The sequence below is a fragment of the Anser anser genome (genome assembly GCF_964211835.1).
Source record: "Anser anser genome assembly, chromosome: 26".
Classification (NCBI taxonomy): Eukaryota; Metazoa; Chordata; class Aves; order Anseriformes; family Anatidae; genus Anser; species Anser anser.
In genome coordinates, this window is record NC_139747.1 from 926,928 (window position 1) to 949,088 (window position 22,161).

The 22,161-nt window shown below is 41.7% G+C and overlaps 1 protein-coding gene across 7 annotated transcripts in view; it reads left to right on the top strand.

The window, feature by feature from the left end:
• Positions 1 to 22,161, top strand: part of NSD3 (nuclear receptor binding SET domain protein 3) — a 45,851-nt gene that overhangs the window by 11,782 nt on the left and 11,908 nt on the right. For 5 of the 7 annotated variants that reach the window (XM_083811951.1, XM_083811949.1, XM_083811955.1 and 2 more), the window contains exons 3-16: positions 1,971 to 2,039; positions 2,535 to 2,694; positions 3,125 to 3,279; positions 4,053 to 4,556; positions 5,339 to 5,465; positions 9,471 to 9,571; positions 12,001 to 12,046; positions 12,595 to 12,725; positions 13,277 to 13,405; positions 13,820 to 13,946; positions 14,362 to 14,559; positions 14,924 to 15,094; positions 19,344 to 19,493; positions 21,858 to 22,014. In XM_083811951.1, the coding sequence (XP_083668077.1) occupies positions 1,971 to 2,039; positions 2,535 to 2,694; positions 3,125 to 3,279; positions 4,053 to 4,556; positions 5,339 to 5,465; positions 9,471 to 9,571; positions 12,001 to 12,046; positions 12,595 to 12,725; positions 13,277 to 13,405; positions 13,820 to 13,946; positions 14,362 to 14,559; positions 14,924 to 15,094; positions 19,344 to 19,493; positions 21,858 to 22,014 (2,225 nt within the window). The remainder of the gene's footprint in view (positions 1 to 1,970; positions 2,040 to 2,534; positions 2,695 to 3,124; positions 3,280 to 4,052; positions 4,557 to 5,338; positions 5,466 to 9,470; positions 9,572 to 12,000; positions 12,047 to 12,594; positions 12,726 to 13,276; positions 13,406 to 13,819; positions 13,947 to 14,361; positions 14,560 to 14,923; positions 15,095 to 19,343; positions 19,494 to 21,857; positions 22,015 to 22,161) is intronic. The other 2 variants (XM_083811953.1, XM_083811954.1) reach the window with 2 other exon arrangements.

Below are 22,161 nucleotides of genomic sequence, written 5' to 3' on the forward strand. Positions count from 1 at the left end.
CTCGGCACCCTGCGGAGCCCCTTTCCGTTCCTGCGCCGCTTGCCTGCCTGCGCTTTGCTGCTGCGATGGCGCGCTGCCCCCCACAGAACTTTGGCTTGAGCCTGGGTGAGCGCGGTTCTTCTGGAGGGGAGTCGGAGGCAGGCTGTTACCCCGGCTTTCTGCCCTCTCCTCCGGGCTTCAGCCGTCCCCGCGTCGGGCTGTCGGCTCTGCCCTCTTCTGCTCTGCCTCTTACCGGGGACGGGCTCTGCTCTTGTACATCCCTTTGGCTGCTCTTCTCGTAGTCCGCAAGCGGGGTTGGCGCAGAGGGCGTGATCAGGGCGTCATCTTCGGTCTTGCCGTGCTGACTTCCCCAGGCCGAACTAAGCCTTTGCCTCCCTAAAATTCCCAGCTCCTGGCTGTGTGCTCTCTGTGTCATCCCGGACTCACAAAAATCCGAGCCGTGCTTTTGTCCGTCTGGAGGCTTCTGTTTCCCTTCCTAGAGGCACTGCTGCTCTCTCGTGTTACTCGCCTGGGTTTCGGACGGCCGGAGGGATCGCAGCGCGGCTCGGTGTGAGCAGGGCTCTGTGCAGGTGGTTTGCAGCCAGTTGTCCTCGTGCAGGCCCAGTTTCGTCCTCCCACCATTTTGTTTCACGCTGTGTGATTTTGTCTTCGTGCACGTTCCTGATGTATACTCGCGTGATCGTTTGGTATCGATGGCGTGAGACTCGTAAGTTAAAATCATCGTGGTAGGGACAAACAACTCCTGCTGGAGCCTTCGCCGCTCCGTGCTTTGGGGTCAGCAGTTGGCTGAAAGCAGGCTGGCGTGCAGTTGTTTCCTCCTCCTGGTGCTGCAATCTCGGTGCAAACCCGCTGATTGTGGGAGAGCGTTTGCACTGGGAATGCTGATTGGAAATGAAAATGTTATGCAAACATTGCTGAACTTTAAGCCGTGAGCATTTGTTCTAAGGAGAAGTTGTTCCGCGAGCAGCCGGAAGCTCGCGGCGCGTTGTGCGGGCTTCCTGCGCGGCCAGCCCAGCTCTTCTGGCGGAGGCGAGGTTTCCACGAGCTCGCGGCAGGGGAAGGAGGGCAGGAGCGATTTCTGCCCAGCAAATTCAGTGTGCTTGGTCTGAACGATTGTCTGCTGTGGGCTCTGAATGGCATTCCGACCCGTGCCAGAGCCGACCCGAGTCGTCCCGCTGCTGACGCGTTTCCTGGCCGAGCCGAAGCGAGCGGTGGTGCCGAACGTGGGGTCTCGGCTTTACACGAGCTAGGTGTAGTTTGGATTAGCAGCACCGCTTGTTTCCCGCTGCATGACTCCGGCTCTTCTTTCTGCTTTTCTCTGAGCCCTTTGGCTAACGTCTAATGCCTCTGGCTAACATCTCTGCTGCCTGCTCTCTGTCCCGTTGGGCGGTGGCAGCCCACCTCACGGAGGGCACGTGCTCCTCAGCCTGGCTTGTAAACGCCCTCATAGGTCTTTTGTCGCCGTTCTCTGATCCCCCAAACCCTCGTCAACCGCATGCAGTCCAACAGAGATTTTTCAGCTTCCGTATCGTATCTTTAATACGATTTTTGTAACACGCTTTTTGCAAACAACTGGTGCGCGGTGAGACTCGCCGTGTCCCTGTGGATCTCCTTCATCTGTCCTTCTCTGCTGCTTCGAGCTGGTACATTCGTTTAGGTGGGAAGTTAGCTGGGTTTGCTACCCCTGAGTGTTTTTCTGTCACCTGGTCCAGCAGAGCACTGTTCTATGGAGGTGTGATGGCGATGTAAATAGCGGAGAGGGGAAGAGGCGTTTGGTTGTGATGCTGCTTTTGTTTTGAACTGGGAATAAGGAATCGTCATACTTCTGTTTTCTGGGTTCACAGTTGCTTTTCTCTTTGCTATTTATTTTTAGTTTGGTTTCATTAGTATGCTTTTTTTGGTTTTACTGCCCCCTTATCTTGTTTGTGTTTATTTTCCTTTTTTCCTCCTCGTTGTTACCCATGTCCTAGAGATCAAATGAGAGGCTTAGCATGCTAGCAGACAGACCAAGAGAAGATGCACTGTTGGAGGAAACCCCGGTTAGTACACATACTAATTAACACTTTCTGAACTTCCACTGTGTTACTATTTTTGTTCCAGTTACGATATGGGTACTTTAATTTGTCAAATAAATCAGCGGCCATTTTTTTAAATGCTTGTTAATCACTACTGCAACAAAACGTCTCTTGTACTGTATTGATCATTTTATTCTAAAAGCGACATTCACAGTCAACTTACAAAGCAGAAACTTATTTTTTATTTTTTGTTTGGTCTGTCTTGTTTTGCTTTGTTTTTTAGGTTGTTTTTTGTGGCGGGCTGTTGTGGTTTGGTTTGTTGGTGACTATCGTGTGTAAATCCTAGCTGTATGCAAGTCCTTTGTGTCGTGTTTTTCAGAAATATCTGTCTCACATTAGATTATCAAACCCCAGTGATACCCAAGAGAAAAATAACAAACCCCTGTGGATAGCGTGTGTATATCTGCAAGTGCATCAAGTTGTCTTCCGTGGCTGCTAAGCTTGCGTTGTTCTTTGTAGGTCCAGCAGTTCTTGCCTTCTCTTCCAACGCAAGTCGCCCATGACATCAAGTTTCAGGTTGGCGATCTGGTTTGGTCCAAGGTGGGAACGTACCCATGGTGGCCTTGCATGGTTTCATGTGATCCACAGCTTGATGTTCATACCAAAATTAACACAAGAGGTAAGGGAGGAAGATCACTGCTAGAGTACATCAGGTATCTGTAGTTGCTCCTTTATTAAAAATCTCGTCTTTGAACTCCATTCGTGGGATGGATTCTGCTTGTTTGTATTCTGAACCGGACTGTTACTGCAATGCACAAAACTAGCGCTTTTTAAGTTACCTCTGCAAACGAGCCTGTGCAAACCGTGCTGGTGCACGTTTCCCAAGTCAGTGTGTTACAAGAAGACGCTAGTAAGTGTGAGCGCATTCGGGGTGGGCAAGGTACACTCGACTTCCCGTCTTAAGCTGCTCTGAATCTGGGCCTGTCGTACTTCTAGACGTAGCTAGGTATTTCCAACTGCAGCAGCGGAGTGATGTGGAGTAGGAGAGTGTAAGCTAAACACAAAAAGTGGTGTTAATAAAACTGCTGACTAGAATTTCTCAATTTCAGGTGCCCGTGAATACCATGTTCAGTTTTTTAGCAACCAGCCAGAGCGGGCGTGGGTGCACGAGAAGAGGGTTCGAGAGTACAAAGGACACAAACAGTATGAGCAGTTATTGGCAGAGGCTGCTAAGCAAGCCAGCAACCACTCTGAGAAACAGAAGGTATGATGAACACAAACTGTAGAAGAACATTTACGGTGCCTGTGAAAGTGAAACTCAAATGGGTGCAGTTCTGAAACACAGCAGTACTTTGCTATGTGAAGGGTTGTCTGCACTCACGAAGATACCTAAAATGTTTCCATGCTCCTCCTTTTCCATGTGAAATTTTGGTAACTTGACTTTGTCTGTTCATCATGACAGTTGTCATCCTGGGCATTGGAGATAATTTTACATCTCTGTCGGAAAATTAAATAAAAACAACGTCTGTGTGTTCACTATTAACCAGTTCTTTGGAAAATACATAATTTAAAGGACACTTGTCCAGCCCCTGCTACTAGTGCATATGTCCTTCTCCATTGCTGTATTTGAAATGAAGTGTTAGTTACAGCAATTATTTTCTGTGTAGATGGACTACTTGAGTCAATATTTATGCTAATCAAAATATTGATGTGGAAAGGAAAGGATGTTTATGGAAAAACGTGGAGGATTTAAAAGTAGGTGAATCAGGTTTCATTCTGTATCCCCTAGCAGAATCGTGGGCTTGATTACTGCCTGCTCTTGTCTTTAGTGAATTTGTAATTTAGGGCAGACGCTTTTAATGGTAATGGTCGTACAATCTAGCTAGAGTGTCTGCTTGTGCCCCGAGTGGGGGAATTCACAATCTACCTTTCAAAAATGCACTGTAAATGGAGAGTAAATTTAAATTTGCTGCCTGAGAGATTTGAAGAGCCTCGGGATTCTTCAGTGTAATTAGCTGCTTGTCTTTGTTCCTTAAGATTCGCAAACCAAGGCCGCAAAGAGAGCGTGCTCAGTGGGATATTGGTATTGCCCATGCTGAGAAAGCATTGAAAATGACTCGGGAAGAAAGGGTAGAACAATACACCTTCATTTATATAGACAAAGAGCCAGAGGAGGTTTTGTCAAAAGGCAAAAAGACTGCTGCTTCTAAGTCAGAGACCAAGAAGAACCGACGTCCAAAGCCAGCACTGAACGCCCAGCCAGAGCATGCCAACGTGGTAGCAGCATCGCCTTCCAGTGCGGAGTTGCGAAGACAAAGCCAGCGGAGGCAGTCAAGTGTGGAAGAGGAGGAGCCCCCTCCTGTGAAAATTGCATGGAAAACTGCTGCAGCTAGAAAATCCTTACCAGCTTCAATAACCATGCACAACTTGGATCTTCAAAAATGTAACATGTCTCCAGTTGTTAAAATTGAACAGGTTTTTGCCCTTCAGAATGCTGCTGGGGATGGAAAACTCATCGATCAATTTGTTTATTCTACTAAGGTACGTGCTTTGTGTAGTGACTCCTCTTGTTCATCGTTATCCCAAGTCTGACGTACTGTGGAGCTTAAACTTGTGTCCGCTGTGCTTTTACAGTACATGTTTCTTTCAGTGGAGAGATCTAACAAAAGCCAGGCTATGATAACAATCTTCCATTGTATTAAACCTCTAATTTCAGTGCGTCCCAAAGTCTCTGGTAGTAACTACTTTGACTGTCGGCCAAGGAGCTCCCTACAGATGGTCATACTTTTGCTAATAACGTGTTCAAAATACCAAAGTTGTTTAATTCCAACCTCCTAGTTAAAATAATTGAGCAAATCTCTGAAAATCTTAAAAGCAGTTTATTTGTGGGAAACAGATAAGATGACAAAATTGTTAATAATATATTGAAAAATAACTGCATTTTGCGTAAGACTTCTAAAATGAGTTCTGCCTCCTAGCTTCCTTCAGGTGCGCAGCAGCTTCTCACAGTCAGTGTAAGGAAAAGGTTTAGGACTATTTCTCTGCCTCCTTCTTCTGCCTCTCTACCTGGAGAGTATTTATTTCATCCTAAGCATTATAGAGAAGGTAATGTTTAGAAAAGTCACTGGAATATTTTTTTTTTCCTTGTATATAAGGGGAGATTGAGAGGGATGGAAAGTTGTGCAAAGAAGCGGCTCAGTAGCACAGACCATCACGTGTATGTGTTGTATTGAAGGTTTCCGTTCTGAGGCTGAGGAGTAGATTGGTATGCCTGTTAGCAATAACGTATAAATAGGCTCACGCAATCTTTTTTTCTTTTTAAGGGAGTCGGTAACAAAACGGAAATAAGCGTCAAAGGACAAGAAAAACTTAATTCTTCATCAAATCAGAGAAATGAAAAAGCAACAGTGCAAAACGCGTCCTCTCCTGAAACGACTCCTGGGTCAACAGGTAGGCAAAATTGCAGGGTGTCTGCACTGTAACAACCTAGCGTTTAAACTCAAATATCAAAACTGGCGTTTTCTCATTAGGTAAAAAGGATTATGAACGTATTTGTGTTTACATAACAGCTGTACCAAACCTGGCTGATAAGCACGTGATGAGCCCAGATGTTTGAGAAACACAGGATGTCTTTGTGATGGCATTTAACTGGTTTGGCCTCTGAACTTTTAGCGTCTGCAACTTGCAGGATCCAAGTCGTCTTATGAGAAGGATGGGTGCCTTGTGGAGAGCAGATGGCAAGTTGTTTTAGAAGACAACGTAGCGGACATATGTTAGCAGAGTACTGTAAAGGCTTTTGGCACCAAATGTAAAGCATGGTGGCTGAGATCAAAGGAAGAGAGTCTGGAAGTGGGATAGTGAGGAATGGATCTGAGCCGTGATGGGTGCTTGACCAAAGTTTGTTGATGAATTCCAGTATGACCTTTGTAGAGGGCAGTGATTTATTTTTTTAACTGCCTCTGATCACTCTATCAACAAAGTGATGTAATGCTTGATTCTGAAGTTGTTCTAGGGGCCCTATCATAAAACACTGAGTTTTGAAGTACTGTCTGAGGGAGAACCACTGAAGCAAATAATGGAGCTTGAGACTGGAAAGGGAAGGCCTGGGATAAGCTATTTGAAGTTAATTGGTAGTACAGTAGTAGGGAAGAATGAGAAAGGAAAACGGCTTGAGTGCTTTCTAGACTTGGAACAGAAAACCAATGCTTTTTTCATGTTTTGATTCTGATAAATTGCTAATGGGAATTCTTCCAAATGGATTGATCTCCCCACCAGCAGAAATTTCCTTCTGCAGTGTGTTCTCTCAGCACCCCCAGAAGGAGACGTACCCCTCTGGGGGAAGGATGGAGGTTCCTGAAAAGAGGCAGTTTTGAGTCATCCTAAACCAAGAGATTTTCAAGTCCCTCCTGTCACTATAGGGCCTTCTATATCTCAGCCGCAGATTTTCTACAGTCCGTGTAAAAATCATTAACTGTTGTGTGTTTGTTAATGTGCTGGTAATAATATCCTTGGTATAGCCCCAAACATAAGTACTTCGTTTTACGTTGGGTATGTAGAAGTAAATCTTAGGTTGGAGAACACAACAGTGATTTTCTCTCATAGCAGGATGAGCAAGTGCTCCTGGTATGGAAGGGAAAAAAATAAAAATGGAAGGCTCATTACAGTTAGCATGCCAAAAAAAAAACCCAAACCGCAACGTCTTTTCTTGAGAAAATCTTATGAAGTTACTAAGTGTCACTTCTGCTTTAACTGTTTTGTTATTTCTCCCTTTCTGGGCATAAAATAAATGAGACTCCAAGTCAAAAACCTCAGTCAACATGGGTGGGAACACTCTCCTCTGCAAACTCGCTTCAGTTTCTGCACTTGTATAGCTTTTAGGTAGGCTTTCTTATACACTATTTTCTGGACTATTTCGGGACTTTACAATGCAGGCTGAGTAGTCCGGATGTTCTGGTGCGAGTGGGGTTTCCTGATGCAAGCGGGGTTTCCTCTGCTGCTGTCGACAGTGGTTCTTTTTTCCAATCTGAGTCGCTATAGTTACTTCAGCTTTTTCAAACAGTTGTTACTTTAATTGCCTTGCAGCAGGAGAGGTGATCTCTGGTTTTTTGTTGTTTTTTTTTTTCCTTTCTCACCTGGGAACTAAAGGCTTCACCTTCACAATGGCTCTTCAGATGTAGGGGGTGAGAATTCTGAGCCTCTCTTTTTTCATTTTCTTAGGTTTTTTGGATACGTAAAACTCCACCTGATAACACCCTATACAGTGCATGAGCTTTACTTCAGTATACACTCCAAACAGTCACTTTCAAAGCCATTTCCAAAGTCCAGACAGTTATTGATCCCCTCTCATGGAACATAACTGCGAAGTCCTTTTTTCAAATTTAAGGTCACCGGAACTTCAGAATACCTTTACGGTAAAGTATTTTACAGAATGACTCTGGGAGTCCTTATTAATAACCTGCAGCTAGATATACACAGGTCCATGATGCCGGGAAAAGAATTCTGTAACTTGAAATCTGGTAATAGGAGAACAGCTATGAGAATTCAGAGTGCCTCTGGTTTCCCCACACAGCCGAAACAGGATTGACCTGACCTGGCCTGGCCAGTAGGGAGGTAGATTGCTGGTCTGAAATCTGTCCTGAAACCGGATCAAAATACTCGTGAAGATGGGATAGGAGCATTGTGGAGGTGATGCGCTGGATCCTCGGAGAGCAGGAAGAGGAAAAAGTGCCCATTATATTAAAAGAAACTGCTTTCAGCCAATATTAGATGTACTAATTTGAGAGTTTCTCCTCTGACATAGGGCTTTATCTTAATTCCATTAGGACAGTGAGGCAGTGTGGGGAGGAAATACGTTATTGATTAAATTAACTTTCTGGTCACCGTTGCCCAAATTGACTTTTAGCTGCTTCAGAGAATTTCAGCTGAACACAAAGGTGACAAAAGATGGCCTCTAGCTTTCGTGCTGAGATCCACGATAATTTTGTGTGTATTGGTGGGTGTAGCTTGTTAGAGCCAAAAGTTACACAGCTTCTAACATGAAGGATGTTGAGCTGAGTCACTGATAAATTATTAACAGCTCCTTGCTACTATTACTTAATTTGCTGCAAAACTTGTTTCCCTCAAAGGAAAACATTATTTTCTTCCAGAAACACAGTTTTTGTAAAAACAAACAACTTTTTCAACTAGAAAGTTAACTTACTAAGGTATTCCAGAGCCACGGCATGCTACGTGCAGCCTCAAAAAAAAAAAAAAAAAAAAAAAAAGCTTGTCCAATTAATGAAGTTTATTTTTCTGGAGACCTGTTGAGAGGCTTTCTTTCAGTGTCTGATTGACGCCTGTCCCTCTCTAGATATTTTATCTCCTAACAAGAAGCTGTAGGCTTACGACTTCCAACGCTGTATCTATCTTAATTACTTAATTAATAACTTCATCCCTGGTCCAACAGTTTGTAGTTTTACTTGGAAGGGTACCGAGTATCTTACATTCACGTTGTCTTTAGGTAAAACACCCAAAACTGAAGAAAAGAGTAATTCTGCACAATAGATAATTGTGAAACTTCAAACTTCAGCTTTCTGCCAGTACAGCTCTAGGCACGTGCCTTGTTTCAAAACTTGCACGTGGTGTGGTGTTCAGGACACGCTTCTCAGTAGGGCCTTTTGGCAGATACTGTAGCACAGAGGGACCTTCCGATTGTGCCAACCTTACTCGTCAAAAAAAAAAAAAACAATTCATACTTTCTCTCTTGAAATAACATAATCTTCATTAATCTGAGTTTCTTTTCCATGGTAACATTTTTAAAAACTTGTTTTTCACGTTAATTATAATAATGCATCACAATCACTGCTTCTGTTTGTGCTTTCTGTTTTCTCCAACTCTCAAAATCTTTAGTTGCCCATTTAGATTTCATACTGATGGCACGTGTTGTAGCGGGGCTCTTGCTTGAAATTTTTGCGGTAGCCAGAGTTGCGAAGGAAGACCAATCCTCCCTGCAGAGCTGGGGCACCGTGCTGGCTTTTTCACTGGGAGTGAAAACGGGGAAGCTCTGTTTTGCGTCTCGAATTTCTAGCTTGTTTTAGTTCAAGAAGTTCATTGTGGATACCTCCCCATAAGCACCAAAGATGGACTGTTTGGTTAAAAATAAACCAAAGCGAAGACTGTGATTGAGAGGTGTGTTGTGAAAACCCATTTGCCCTAAACTGGATTCCAGCTTTTTGTTTTGTACTATTACTGGTGTCTTTTTCTGAAGCTGCTCCCTCTGTCTATGGACTCAGAACATGTTATCTGCAAACCATAGCACCAGTTGGCAAACAGCTTGGAACTGAATTTTAAAATAAAACATTCAAAAGAGGAAAAAGTCTTGGTTTCGTTACTTTACCTGTTGATTTGGTGTTGAACATCTTTCTGTAGCTCAGAAATATAAGGAACCATATAATAGAAACCCTTTTCCTTCTTCAGGTTCTTTAGAAAAGAAGCAACAGAGAAGATCGATTCGAACCCGCTCAGAGTCTGAGAAATCCACTGAAGTTGTGCCAAAGAAGAAGATCAAAAAGGAGCAGGTTGGCTTCCTCCATGTAGAGAGTTAAAATATATTGTATTCATAAATGTTGTGGCTTATATTGGTGCCTTTTTATTTTTCTCCATTTTTCCCCATCGGGTTTCGTTTTGGACTATCCTTCATGAAATCCCCTTGTCAATACCATTGCTGTGACTCTGCTACTGGCATCTTCACAGTATCAGTCAGGCTATGGAAAATGGGAACTCAATGATGCAAGACTCCTAATGAACCTGCCATGTTTGCTATGAGATTTCTGTTATGAGCAAAGTGATTTTGTTTCAGTAACTTCTATTTGATGGAATTGCCACCAGGTTCCTTCCTTTTGCTCTTGATTTAGCTGCTGGTTTGTATTGAGGTTTTGTTTTTCAAATGAAGTTAGACTGATTAATCTGACCACTTCTGAAAATGGACTCTGAGAATGATTTAAGTTAACGATGAATAGTCAGACTTTATGTTGGCAGACATCAGCAAAACAGGTCTTCTGGGATATACGTTTTTTTTTTCTTAAGTAGATCTAACGTGTACAGGGCATTCCTTTAATCTGGATGTCAGAGAGACAAATGTTGTTGCTTTAAAACAAAAAAAGAATTCCACGTGGAAATGAGTAGGAAAGTTCAGTGGCTGGACATACTTTAATATTAAAAACTGAATACACTTTTTAACAAGTTTGTCAAAGTTGTTGGTTCTTTTCCTTATGTGGTCAATTTTCACTCTCCAAGGGCCTTTCCACTTGAAACCTGATAATTTTATATACAATGTTTCATAGGATAGCTTTTTTCGATGAGGGTTTTTAAAAAGGGACAGTCAGGTTAAAGATTTTATATGGGAAGGGGAAAATTTTGTTTTTATCTCTTTTATTCTAATTTATTCTTTGCCCGTTACACTTTGTTTTGCACTTCATTCATTTCAGAGGTTGATAGTAGACCCAGTTGCTTTTTTTCACATTTTCTTTTGATGCCATAGCATTTACATCTGTATTCAGCAGAAGAATGTTCTAACTCTAGGAAGTTTCAGCGAGAAACTTGAAAGCGACTTAAATGTTGGGCGTGAGTGACCTGACATAGACCCTAAACCCCTTGCCATGGGGTGTTGCAGCCTCCATGTTTTCAGATGAGTTATTTTATGTTTGTAAATGCTTCTTAAATTAACTAAGGTATAAGAACCAACAATATGAACTTCATGGATCCCAGTTAGCTTTGCTTGCTTATATTATTTAGCTAACTAAGACTATGAACATCAAAGTGCTTTTCTCAGGAAAAGTATATGACTGAAAATTAAACACAGATGCACTGTAATGCGCATAACCTTGAATGTATTAAGTTATATTAAAAAAAGAAAAACTTACTAACTCCTTACAATTATGCAACAATATTTGTTACCCAAAGTCAAGTTTTCTTGCAACTGATTCCCAAATTAGTCTGCAACAACTTGGTATAAAATTATAACTGGAACGAGTACAATTAATGGGAAAAACAAAATGTTAATGCTACTGTTACAGTGACTAGTGGAGAAATAAAAGTGATTGTTTAGATTTTATATTTGTATTACGAAATGTATCCTATACAAATCCTTCTATTGTATGTTTTTACCTATTGTACAACAAAATAAAATATTTTTTAAAAAAATTATAGAATAATCCTTAAATATTTACTAAATGTGTTTCTACATGCATATGTAACCACATTGTAAAGAAATAACTTGTAATTCTTAACCTTAAAAACAGGACTTTAGGCAACAACTTTCTTCTCTAATTATTATACATTCGCCAAATTCTCACGTTACACGCACATTGGCAGAACAGTTTCTAAACTTGCCCTTCTGCTGTAGGATCGAGGACTTGAAGTGCTTTTGCAAGATTGTAAGCTTGTCTGCTTAAGTGTGTACTGGCATTGAGTTTCCAGCTGTATAGAGCTCTGCAACGCTCCGTGCGAAGCCCGTACCTCCATCCCCGTGGCCTTGCAGCACTCTATACAGAGAAAAAGTCTGTGTTCCCAGGAGCTCGGGAGTGCATGCTTGGTGGATGTGCCTTACAATGGCGATGCATTAAGTGTCTCTAACCTGAGTGTCGTGCCTGTTAAGGTAAACTTGTGCTTACACAGGTGTGGGGTTCTACAAAGGCGTCAGGGTTGGCTGCCCAACTGAACCCCGCTCCTGCCTGCTGGACACGGCTAAAGTTTTCCTGTCATCTTCGTGCCCAAAGGGAGCGATTGGGAAGGACCTTGCTAGTGAGCCTGTGGCTGCCTTGTCTCGTGGCACTCAGCGTAGGCAGCTAGGATAAATCCCAGCACGACGAGAAGGCTCGCGCTAAGAAGGGGATGACAGACTACATCTGAGTTCAGAGATGCTAATCGCTTAAACGTTAATGTTTTCTTTTTAATACTAGGGGAAAAGTTCATCTGTTTTTAACTATGGGTTTTCCTATTCAAACAGGTTGAAATGGTTCCACTGACAGCAGTGAAGACAGGACTGCAGAAAGGTGAGTTACGCACCAAAACACACGTTATTGAAAGTTTCTGGCTCTGCACACATTGGCAATGGTTTTCATTCTGTGTGAACTACAGAGATCTTGAAACTTTCTGGTGATGAAGGTGTCTTTTTTTTTTTTTGGTTTTGGTTTGGGTTTTTTGCGCTGCTAGTTGGAAGGATAGCCTGTGTTGTTCATATGCTGTAAGTACATAGTAAAATATAAGATGGTATCTTTGACCAGATGTATTTTAAATAGGGACGATGAAGAGGTAATCTCCTAACGGCTTATCCTCTGTTATAGACAATTTAGTAGCTTCCTCTACTATGTCAGCATATTCAGAATTTGTCAAAAGGACTTTCTAAGGTGATTTTCAGTTATTTAATTCTCTATTAAAAGTTAATTTAGTATGTAAGTTGCAAACTGAAAATTAAGGCTAGCAAATAAAGTCCAGTTTCAGGCTGTCTCATCTTTGTTGTTCCTTTACTAATTTCAAGCAAAAAAAAAAAAAAAAGAAAAAAGAATGTACGTTAAGACTAATTTTAGTATGTTGTGTTAAGGTGCCAGCGAGATTTCAGATTCTTGTAAACCTTTAAAGAAGAGGAGTCGTGCCTCAACTGATGTAGAACTGACTAGCTCAGCTTACAGAGATACATCTGACTCTGATTCAAGAGGACTTAATGATTTACAGGTAAAGGCAAATTGTTGCTCACGGATACCTGGTTTTTAATTGATCAGTATAATAGACTCTTCAATTGTCTGTTACTAAATACGTGAATGCTGTATTTTCTACAAATCTTGTATTTTTTACTGTCTGAGAAATAACTTGTGATCTTAATTCTAACCTCTCACATTATATCGATGTAAATAAGATACTTTTTTTTTTTTAAAACAAATATTTATACTTTGACAAAACACTGGTTTAGGTCACTGACTCATTTTGCTCTTTGAAAAGCTATTAGATTCCTTGGGAATTTGGGGATGCTAGTTGGTGTGAAACTAAGAGGTGTCTGGAAAGAGTAAAATAGACAACTTTTTTTTGCTTGTACAGGTAAAAGATATGTCAAGAAGGTAGCAGTTCTTGTATCATTGCAGCGAAGTCCAGCGTCTTCCAAGGATATTTGTATCTCTTGGCATGTTGACTGATCTTTTAATCAGTGTTGATGTAAATATTTTTTTTCACAATGTGGTTGTCCTTTGAAAGTGTCTTGTTTGAGTGTCTTGGATTTTTCCTCTTTGTAGGGTAGTTTTGGAAAACGTTCAGACAGCCCGTCAGCTACTGCCGATGCTGATGCTTCTGATGTGCAGTCAGTAGACTCTAGCTTATCCAGGAGAGGAACTGGAACAAATAAAAAAGACACTGTTTGTCAGGTAAATGACGGTACTGTAAAGAAATGAATGCTAAAGATGTATCGATAGTTTCTGTTAATTTGAGATTGTAAATTTATTAAATCAGACTGGTTTGTTTTCATCATGTCTCATAATTAGACATCTCAGAATATCGAGGCTTTTAGGACTCCGTACTCTGGAAATAATTCATAAGCTCTCCTCCATGCTAGAAAGCTCAGGTGTAGTATCTAACCCGTACTTGCTAATGGTAACCGCTGGGATTGTCTCCAGCTCCTAGGTTTTGTCAGGTCTGCTGTGGGATGTAGGGCAGTTCTCCTGGCTTATTGTAGCTATGAAGAGATTTCTGCCCATTTCTATTCCCTTTCAACATCTCGTAGTCAGTTGTGTTTATGTCAGATACCCTTTGTTCTCTGACTGGCTGTCTGCTCGTTTAAGATCTGCGAAAGCTCTGGCGAGTCTCTGGTGCCCTGCGAGGGCGAGTGCTGCAGCGTCTTTCATATGGAGTGTCTGGGCCTGAAGTCGATGCCAGATGAGAAGTTTTTCTGCACGGAGTGTAAAAATGGTGAGTGTGCTCCCATGCCCGGGAAATGGGGAAGGATTTCCTGCTCTGCTGAGGTGCCATAGGATGGTCAGGCCAAGCTGAGATAGAAAGATCATAGGTTTTAGAAGTGCATTTGTGCTATTCTATTACTTTTTTTTTAACTTCTCAGGCCAGATTCTCATGTTCCAGTTAGCAAGTACTTGATAAGAGAAAAAGTAGCAAACCATTCAGGGTACGCTCAGCACAAAGCAATTTTAGGTTGACAGCAATCAAGTGGTTACTGTGAATTCTAGTGACTGACTGACCTGTTTTAAGGCAGGGAGCCTGTGTTTCTCAGAGTGATGTAGCTCTGTTCACTTCAGAATTCTTTTTTAACAGCATCCGTATCGCCAAGTATTGGCAGTTACATTTAAGCTTCTTTTTCTTCTCTTACAAGGAGAACACACGTGCTTCTCATGCAAACTTCCTGGCAAAGATGTGAAGCGCTGTTCAGTCAACGCATGTGGTAAATTTTACCACGAGGCCTGTGTTCGCAAGTTTGCCACCGCTCTCTTTGAGTCGCGAGGATTTCGTTGCCCGCAGCATTGCTGTACGGCCTGCTCAGTGGATAAGGATATCCATAAGGCAAGCAAAGGTGAGAACAGAGCTGGCTCTGAACAGGAGGAGGAAGCTCAAACGCGTCATCACAATAACAGCGAGTGTAACTCTACTCTTGGTAATGCAGCATGCAGCAAGAAACAAGGGTTTCATTTTTAGAAATGAACCAAAAAATTTTAACAAAACAGTTGACTCTAGAATGATTAAACCATATTTTTTTTTCTTAACAGAGCTTTGAAGTGAAAGTTGCATTAACTTTTGTGAAACTCTGAAAAGATGTAAATGTCTCTCTAATCTAGCGCTCTGGAATAAAAATCAGTCCTGCATCTGTCTATGGTGTCTTCTACCATATCCTGACTACAGGGTGACACGGTGCATTTTTCTGCATTTATATTAAACAGGTCGCATGGTGAGATGTTTCAGATGTCCCATTGCCTATCACTCAGGAGATGGCTGTATTGCTGCAGGAAGCTTGTTTGTGTCATCCCACATTCTCATCTGTAGTAACCATTCCAAAAGGAATCACTCCTCATCAGCTGTAAATGTAGGCTTTTGTTTCGTTTGTGCAAGAGGTGAGCACACTTGTTTTTTTCCCCCTTCTGTTTTATAGTTCTTCTATTGTCACGTGTGCAGCGTAGTGATAAAAGTAATGTATTTCATTAAAGAAAAACATCTCTTAGGGCTCTGAAGGATTTTAATGCTTCCTGTGATTTTTGGTTTAGTCAGCAGTTCTCATTAAGCTTTCCGTGTGCTATTTTTGGCCTTAATATTCAATATTCAGAAATATTCAGCTATAGCTACTCGGAAGGCATGCTTGTGTTGCCAGTAGGAAAAACGGATGCTGAGCCCCCAGTTCCTGCCATTGCAATCTGAGAATGAATGTAGTGTTGTTATTCAGTCTGTTAAGCAGAAGGGGATTCCTTCACACCTCACAAACTTAAAACTATTTAAAGTAAGGCTAGAAAGCAGGATTTACTCATGAGCTAGAAAAATTCATTTTAATTTTTAACTGCCATCACATCTGAGAACTTTGAAAGGAAAACATTTACAATACCATGCAAACAAGTTTCATGGTAGGATTTTCCATGTGCCAAACTTTTCTTTTTTTCTTTTTACTTTCTTTCTTCCTTTCTTCCTTTCTTTCCACTTGTTATTCTTAGGGCTCTCCAGTCACCTGACTTGTGCCAGATAGCAGGTTGAAAAGTTTCGCTGCACCAATTACTCACACAACTCAAAAACATCGTTATTTTCTCAGATGAATCAAACTGTCAATATTAGGTGTTTGCATAATAGTAATACATAACTTATACAGTGTTTCAAAAGTTTGTTGAAAAGAATATATCCAACATAGCTTTGAAGGTTACAGAAAAGGAAATGTGACAGAAATCCTGGATCCACTTGTTTTTGCACGTGTTCATTCAGTTGTTGGTTTAGTACGGGAAAGGTTGTCTTGACTTTGCAGCAGCAGAGTAGTAATTAAAGATCTCTGAATGGGAAGGGAAGAATAGTGCCAGAGTCATTTCTTTTCCACCTCTCTCCTTTCTTCCCCTTTCCTCATTTCCAAGTAGTTTAAGAGCCATCACAAAGGATCAAGTTTAAAAAAAAATAAATCTTCAATAAAAATGTATTTTTTTTCCAGAGAAACGGTAGCCAGAAACTCAAAGAGGAACAGTAAGTTTTAGAATGAGTCTTAGAGAAGTTCCTCAGAATGTGTAGAAAGGTGTTTACGTGGTTCAGTATTTTCCCTCTTGTGGACTTACTCAAACACATCGCGGGCACCCAAAACCAGATACACGTGCTGTGAGTCACAGTGGCATTGCTTAAATTCACACAAGCAAATATGACATGTTGTGTATCTTTTGTTTTAGGTTTTTAGGTAGTGTTATGTATGTTTTAAGATTAATTTGATTTAATATGTACAAATGCCCAATCTGAACGATACCTAGCCAGTTGCTGTGTCTTTGAAGTAGAGCTAGCTGAGAATGCATGGCATAGCGTGCTGTTAGCAGAGAGCATCTGATACAGAATGCTTGAAAGCATCTAATGCTGTCTGAGAAAAATGAATCTCTTCTTCACCAGCATTAATTTAACCAACAACTACATCGAAATACCCAAGATAAATATGGGGAAAGAGGCTGTTTGTTTTCTAGGGCTGGAGTAGAATTACTAAAACCAAACTTCTGTGGTAGGTAGAGCAGTTCCGTAATACCTGCGGCAGTTCGGTTTTATTTTTTATCTCAGTTATCCAGGGTCAGTCTGGTACCGGGGTCAGGTACAAGTTTATGACAGATGAATTTCTGTGGATTTTCCCTGGTTTGGCGGTCAGATTAGAAATGCCTCCTGGCGAGGTCCAGCAGTGGCTTAATCTGCCCTGTGGGTATTAATGTGAAGAATGCTCAGTGGTAGGAATGTGTCTTGTCCTGCTCTGCTCCTACACGAGGTCGGTCGTTGGATCTTAGCCCTTAGAGAACTGCATTGATGTGAGGGTCGCTGTGTTAATTATGAAAGCCGTGTTTGTACTACAATATGAATTTACAGCACTGACAGTCTGCTAGAGTTGGGTTTATCCTAAACAGTTTTTTCTATCAATTTCAAAGCACTAGTAAGCTCTGGTAATTAAGTACGTTATGTGATGTAAAGCTGTTAAATAAGTTTCTTTGAAGTTGCATTTCATTACCCTCTGGGCAGCTTCTGCAGATGACTGAAGCTGACAAGATTGGAATATCACAGAAGAGCCTACTAGCAATCTGCACTGGCTTGTTTTAGATGCATACAAGGGTTAATCTCTCTCTGTGCTTTGGCTATGTACTTGGCTGTAAAGGCAAAAAATAACAGAGGCCTTGTACTTCTCTTGGGTAGGCCCCATTTAAAAGCTTCATGAACATGAATACCTGCTATTTGATATCCATCTTTTTTTCCAATATGTGTATAAAAATATATTTTTCATATATATGGCACAGATATTAGAATTTAGGAGTAGGATTTAGAAGACTGAATTACAGTTGTCTGGCTGCATAGTGAAGAAGTCTTACACTTCCTGTAGATGCAGACCTGCATTTATTTCTAAAAAGTAAGTGAAGTGCAGAAGATGATGTTCATGAGTTACTTTTTTTTGACGTTGTTTTAATAATTCCGTTTGACACTAGCTTCAGGTATAGAGATGAAATTACAGCAGTCTGTACTTTCTCCTGGCAATATAAGTAACCTCAAGCCCAGCAGACGGAATTTCCTGTCCTGTGTGTTCACCGAATCTTAGGAGAACTTTAAAAGCTACAAACCTGCTGCCGCTGACCGAACCCTGCGTTTGGTAGCAGCTACGTACTTGCTCTAGGAAATTTTTGTGGGGTTTGTTTCTGCTAGGCATAGCTGGAGCCAGGAGCCAGTGAAGCTTCACCGAAGAAAGGTCGTGCAGGGTTTACAGTTAGCAAGCTGCCCGGATGGCTGGAGTCAGTCCTGTCTAGTCGTATGTGGGCAGCATGAGGGGCGTACGGCGAGGTCAGCCTCTGTGGCAGGAGCACCGGCAACACCTGCCCAGAGAGAAGGGACCTGGATGCTGTAGAAATACTTGGGCATCTGGATGTGAGAACGGTTCCTTACTTTGTTTTAGTTGATGGTAGGAAGGAGAGACTTTGTATTTAGGTGCAGAGCGTTACTGACGTGAGAAAATGCAATACCAGATTATCTATAGAATATTAAAAGTTGCTTATCATGAGGTAGATACTCGCTTTCTGGAAGATGTCTGCGTTACGCGCTTTATAGCTCACGTAACTGCATGTGTGTAGGTCGTTCTTGGTTTATGAATTCTTTTTGAGGACACACGTTTCAGGTAGACTGATGCTGTTCTGCTTACATGAGGTTTTTTAGGCACCCCAGTTCAAAAGCTTCTTTGCAGCACTCAATTTTGTGTGCCTCTCTCCGGGGAAAGAATTTGTGGCTGTCTTGGTAGCTCATCTTCCCTGCTTCTTTGGGTCTCTTCTGTTCCCATGAATTCCTGGCCACGTGCTTCTCATCTGTAGCTGGGGCTCTCTGACCTCCGCTGCCTGACTCGTTGGAGCAGTGCGGAGAAACTCTTCTTAGTGGAGAAGGACGGAGGAAAACAAGCACGCGCCATTTGAAATAAAGGCAAACGTATGGCAGGACAGAGTGCTTAACTGCTCCGAAGTGTCTCATTTGGGAGCTGCGGAGCGGCCGCGCTGGTGCAGCTCTGCTCGCCACAGAGGGCGTAGGGCACTGTTTCCATCCGTTCTTTCTCCCCTGGTGCCTTGCAGAATCGCTGGCCCCTTGTTACATTTTTCTAATGCAGTCATGAAGGCAAAACGCTTCCGTAGGTAAGATCTTGGACTTCTAGTGAGTGGGATGGCGGGCTCTGCACCGTGCGGGGCCACGGATACGGCGTCTGTTCTTCCAGCCTGTACCCCTAGCAGTACCTCTGAAGCACTGACTGTCATCACCCAACTTTTCAAATTCGCTTGCTTTTTTTTCATTTGGGAGGGAGGGTGGTTTGAACAGGATTAAAATTGGTTGCTTTTCTTGTGCTTTCCTGTAAACGCACAAATTAAGAGTAAAAGCACTATTGAAATTCCACCTAGAAACAGCTTATTCATTGTAGGATTTTCCAGTTACAATTGAATTTAGTCTCTCTGACACATAACCTCTCTCTTAGTGAAGAAACTTTGTCAGACTTTTCTTTTTCTTCATTTTATCTTTTTTTCATTCACACATATATGCATTATAGGTGTTCATTTGGTTTATTTTATTTTCTCCTTACGGAATCATGGGTAGTTTCATTGCAACTCATCTCTTTCTGTTTGTTTCGTATAGGGTTGGTAGTGCAGGATCATTCAGACCCCCTGTTCAGTTCATATGCCTATAAGTCCCACTACCTACTGAATGAATCAAATCGTGCTGAGTTGATGAAATTACCTATGATTCCTCCTCCTTCGTCAGCTTCCAAAAAGAAATGTGAGAAAGGTAACCAAAATAGTTTCTTTCTCTTTAATTTACTTTTGCTTTTTCTATTATTTCTTTATCTTTAAATCGAACAAGGAATGTGTGCTTGTCAAGCATCACTTACTGCTTTTCAGTAAACTTCACTCATTGATTATTGTGAGCGTGTTCATGTTGTTGGCAATTATTTTTTTTTTTATAAAAGGGCTTAAAATAATTGCTGTCACTAAATTCTCCGTGAAGGAGGCTAAGTCATTTAGTACCTGGCTATTCCAGCTTCAGGGAAGCGCTTGCACGGAATAGGAAGAGGTGGCAAATAGAGCTCAGTACTGTCGCAGTTCAGGGCATACCTCGACGACGTAAAGGCAACGGCTTCTTAAATTGATTTTAGGAGCAGAAGAAGAGGGGGTGTCTGTTTCAGATCTTACGGGTAGCTGATGCCAAGCCCAAAGCAACAACCGATTTTCCAGGTCGGACGCTGGTGGGTACTGTCGCCGTTCCAGAGGAGGCCCGGAGGGGGAAGGCGGTGTGAGGTGTTGCCCGTACGTGTCTGCTGCAGCCCTTGGGCCTCGCGTTCTGCTTCCGTTCCTCGGGGACAGCCCGCGCTCCTCCCTCTCCTCCCGCGGCTGGTGCTGCTCGGGGCAGGAGCGGCAGGAGGTGCTGGGTCCTGAGGGAGGGGGGTTCTGTCCCGAGAAGAAAACCCCGCTGGCCAGGAGGGAACAGAGGAGTTCTTTGCAGGAGAGGGAGCTCGTTTCACGGCGGTGTGGTAGTGCCGTAGCATCTCAGGATGCCTTGTGGGGAGACAACGGTTGGCTCTGTAAAATGCTCAGGCGTAACATTTTATTCTTCGCAGAAATTTGATTTCCCGAGAGTGTTCAGAAATGGTGCCCCATTAACCATGCCAAAGTTAGGTTATTTTCAATGTTGATGGCTTTCAGTAGTTTCTGTAAGTCCTGAAAACAAAAATTATTTTGAGCCCTCTGCTTAGCTTGAGCAATATCTAACTAATGCATCCCGAGAGCAATTTTGTTTCTTGCTTAGCACTGAAAGTTTTATGTTTGATTTTGTTTTGATTTTTGCATCTCTTGGCATTTTACCATGTTGGATGATGCTTTGGTAATTTACATTGGGTCTGTATTTCCTCTGAAACAACATTTGCAAAAATTAATTTAAAAGTTAAAATTTTACTATGGGTTTGGGGAACTCTGGAAAGTCCATATGGTTGGATTTTACTGATTTTAGCGGAGGAAATACAGTATTGGTTGTGTAAATGATTTGTGGAATGCTTATTGCAACATTCAACTATCAATTAACGCAATGACGTATTTGAAAGTCTATAGGTGGACAAGATTTTCTGATACATGTTTGAAAGTTATCATTCGCATTTCTTTTGATACTGTGATTGAAAACTGCTTTCAATCACCTCAAATACCTCCTGGATTTTCAGTCTGGCACCCAAAAATTTGATGATTTGTTGTTGTTGTTCTTGCTCTTTAATTCACATACGTTGATATATATATACATATATATATATATATATTTGAATATATATATTGTATAAAATATTACAGCATGTATATTTTAACAAGTCTTATTGTACGAGTGGCTTTGTTTGCTGAGGGTGGCTTAGAGATGCGATGTGGTTCTCCACATTTAATACATCTACCAGAACATAAGCCAGCCAGAGCAACTTCCCTCCAAGTAAGTGTAAACTTCAGCCACCCTGCACTAAGATTTCCTTTGTGCGCAGAGGAAACTTTTGGGATGGGGACAACTTGTGTGGTGTCTCATTCTTCATTATATAGCTGAATTCACGTTGCTCACAGAGGTAAATTTCTTTTTTTGGTGAAAGAAACACATTGATCATGTATTGATCATCAGAATTCTTTTATAACGCTGTTACTACAGAAAAGTATTGATCAACCTATAGGCTGTGGGTTTTATTTTTTATGCACACTAACTGATTGCTAAGGGATTCAGTCATAACAATGTTGATTTAAAAAGTGTCTCTTAAAATTTGGTTATTTGTCATAATCAAACGTTTGGTCATCCCCAAAGAAATTAAAGCTAAGAGCACTGCTTTCGTATGTAGCGCTTCATTTGGGAATATTGCATCTACTGCCAACTTTGCTCTTGTTGAAAAAATACTATTTGCTTTTTAGTATATTGCTGATGCAGTTGAGCCACAACTTGCACACTGGAAAAGTGCGCTGCAGTCTTTTTTTAATCCAGCATTGTAATTTTGGCTTGATCCCTTTCTTTTGCCGTATTTTTGCTGTGAAACAAACCGAGGTGTAGAATGTATGACTTAAAATTAATATTGATTGCTATGCGCAGGGGGAAGCAAATCCTTACTTCTATAAACCAAGCAGGGTTTCTTTGTTTAAGGTGGAAAACTGTTGTGCTGTGAATCGTGCCCAGCTTCCTTTCACCCTGAGTGTCTCAACATAGAAATGCCTGAAGGATGCTGGAATTGCAATGACTGTAAAGCTGGCAAGAAGCTACGTTACAAGCAGATTGTTTGGGTCAAGCTTGGAAATTACAGGCAAGTTCGCTGTCTTTTTGGTTTTTAATACTTTAGCTGCTTTTAATGTACTGTAGAATTACAGGAAGATAACTCAAAGCAGCTCAGTCTCAGTAAACAAGAACTAGAAATCTGGTAATTTGTTTACTTTGTGTCAGACATTGATGT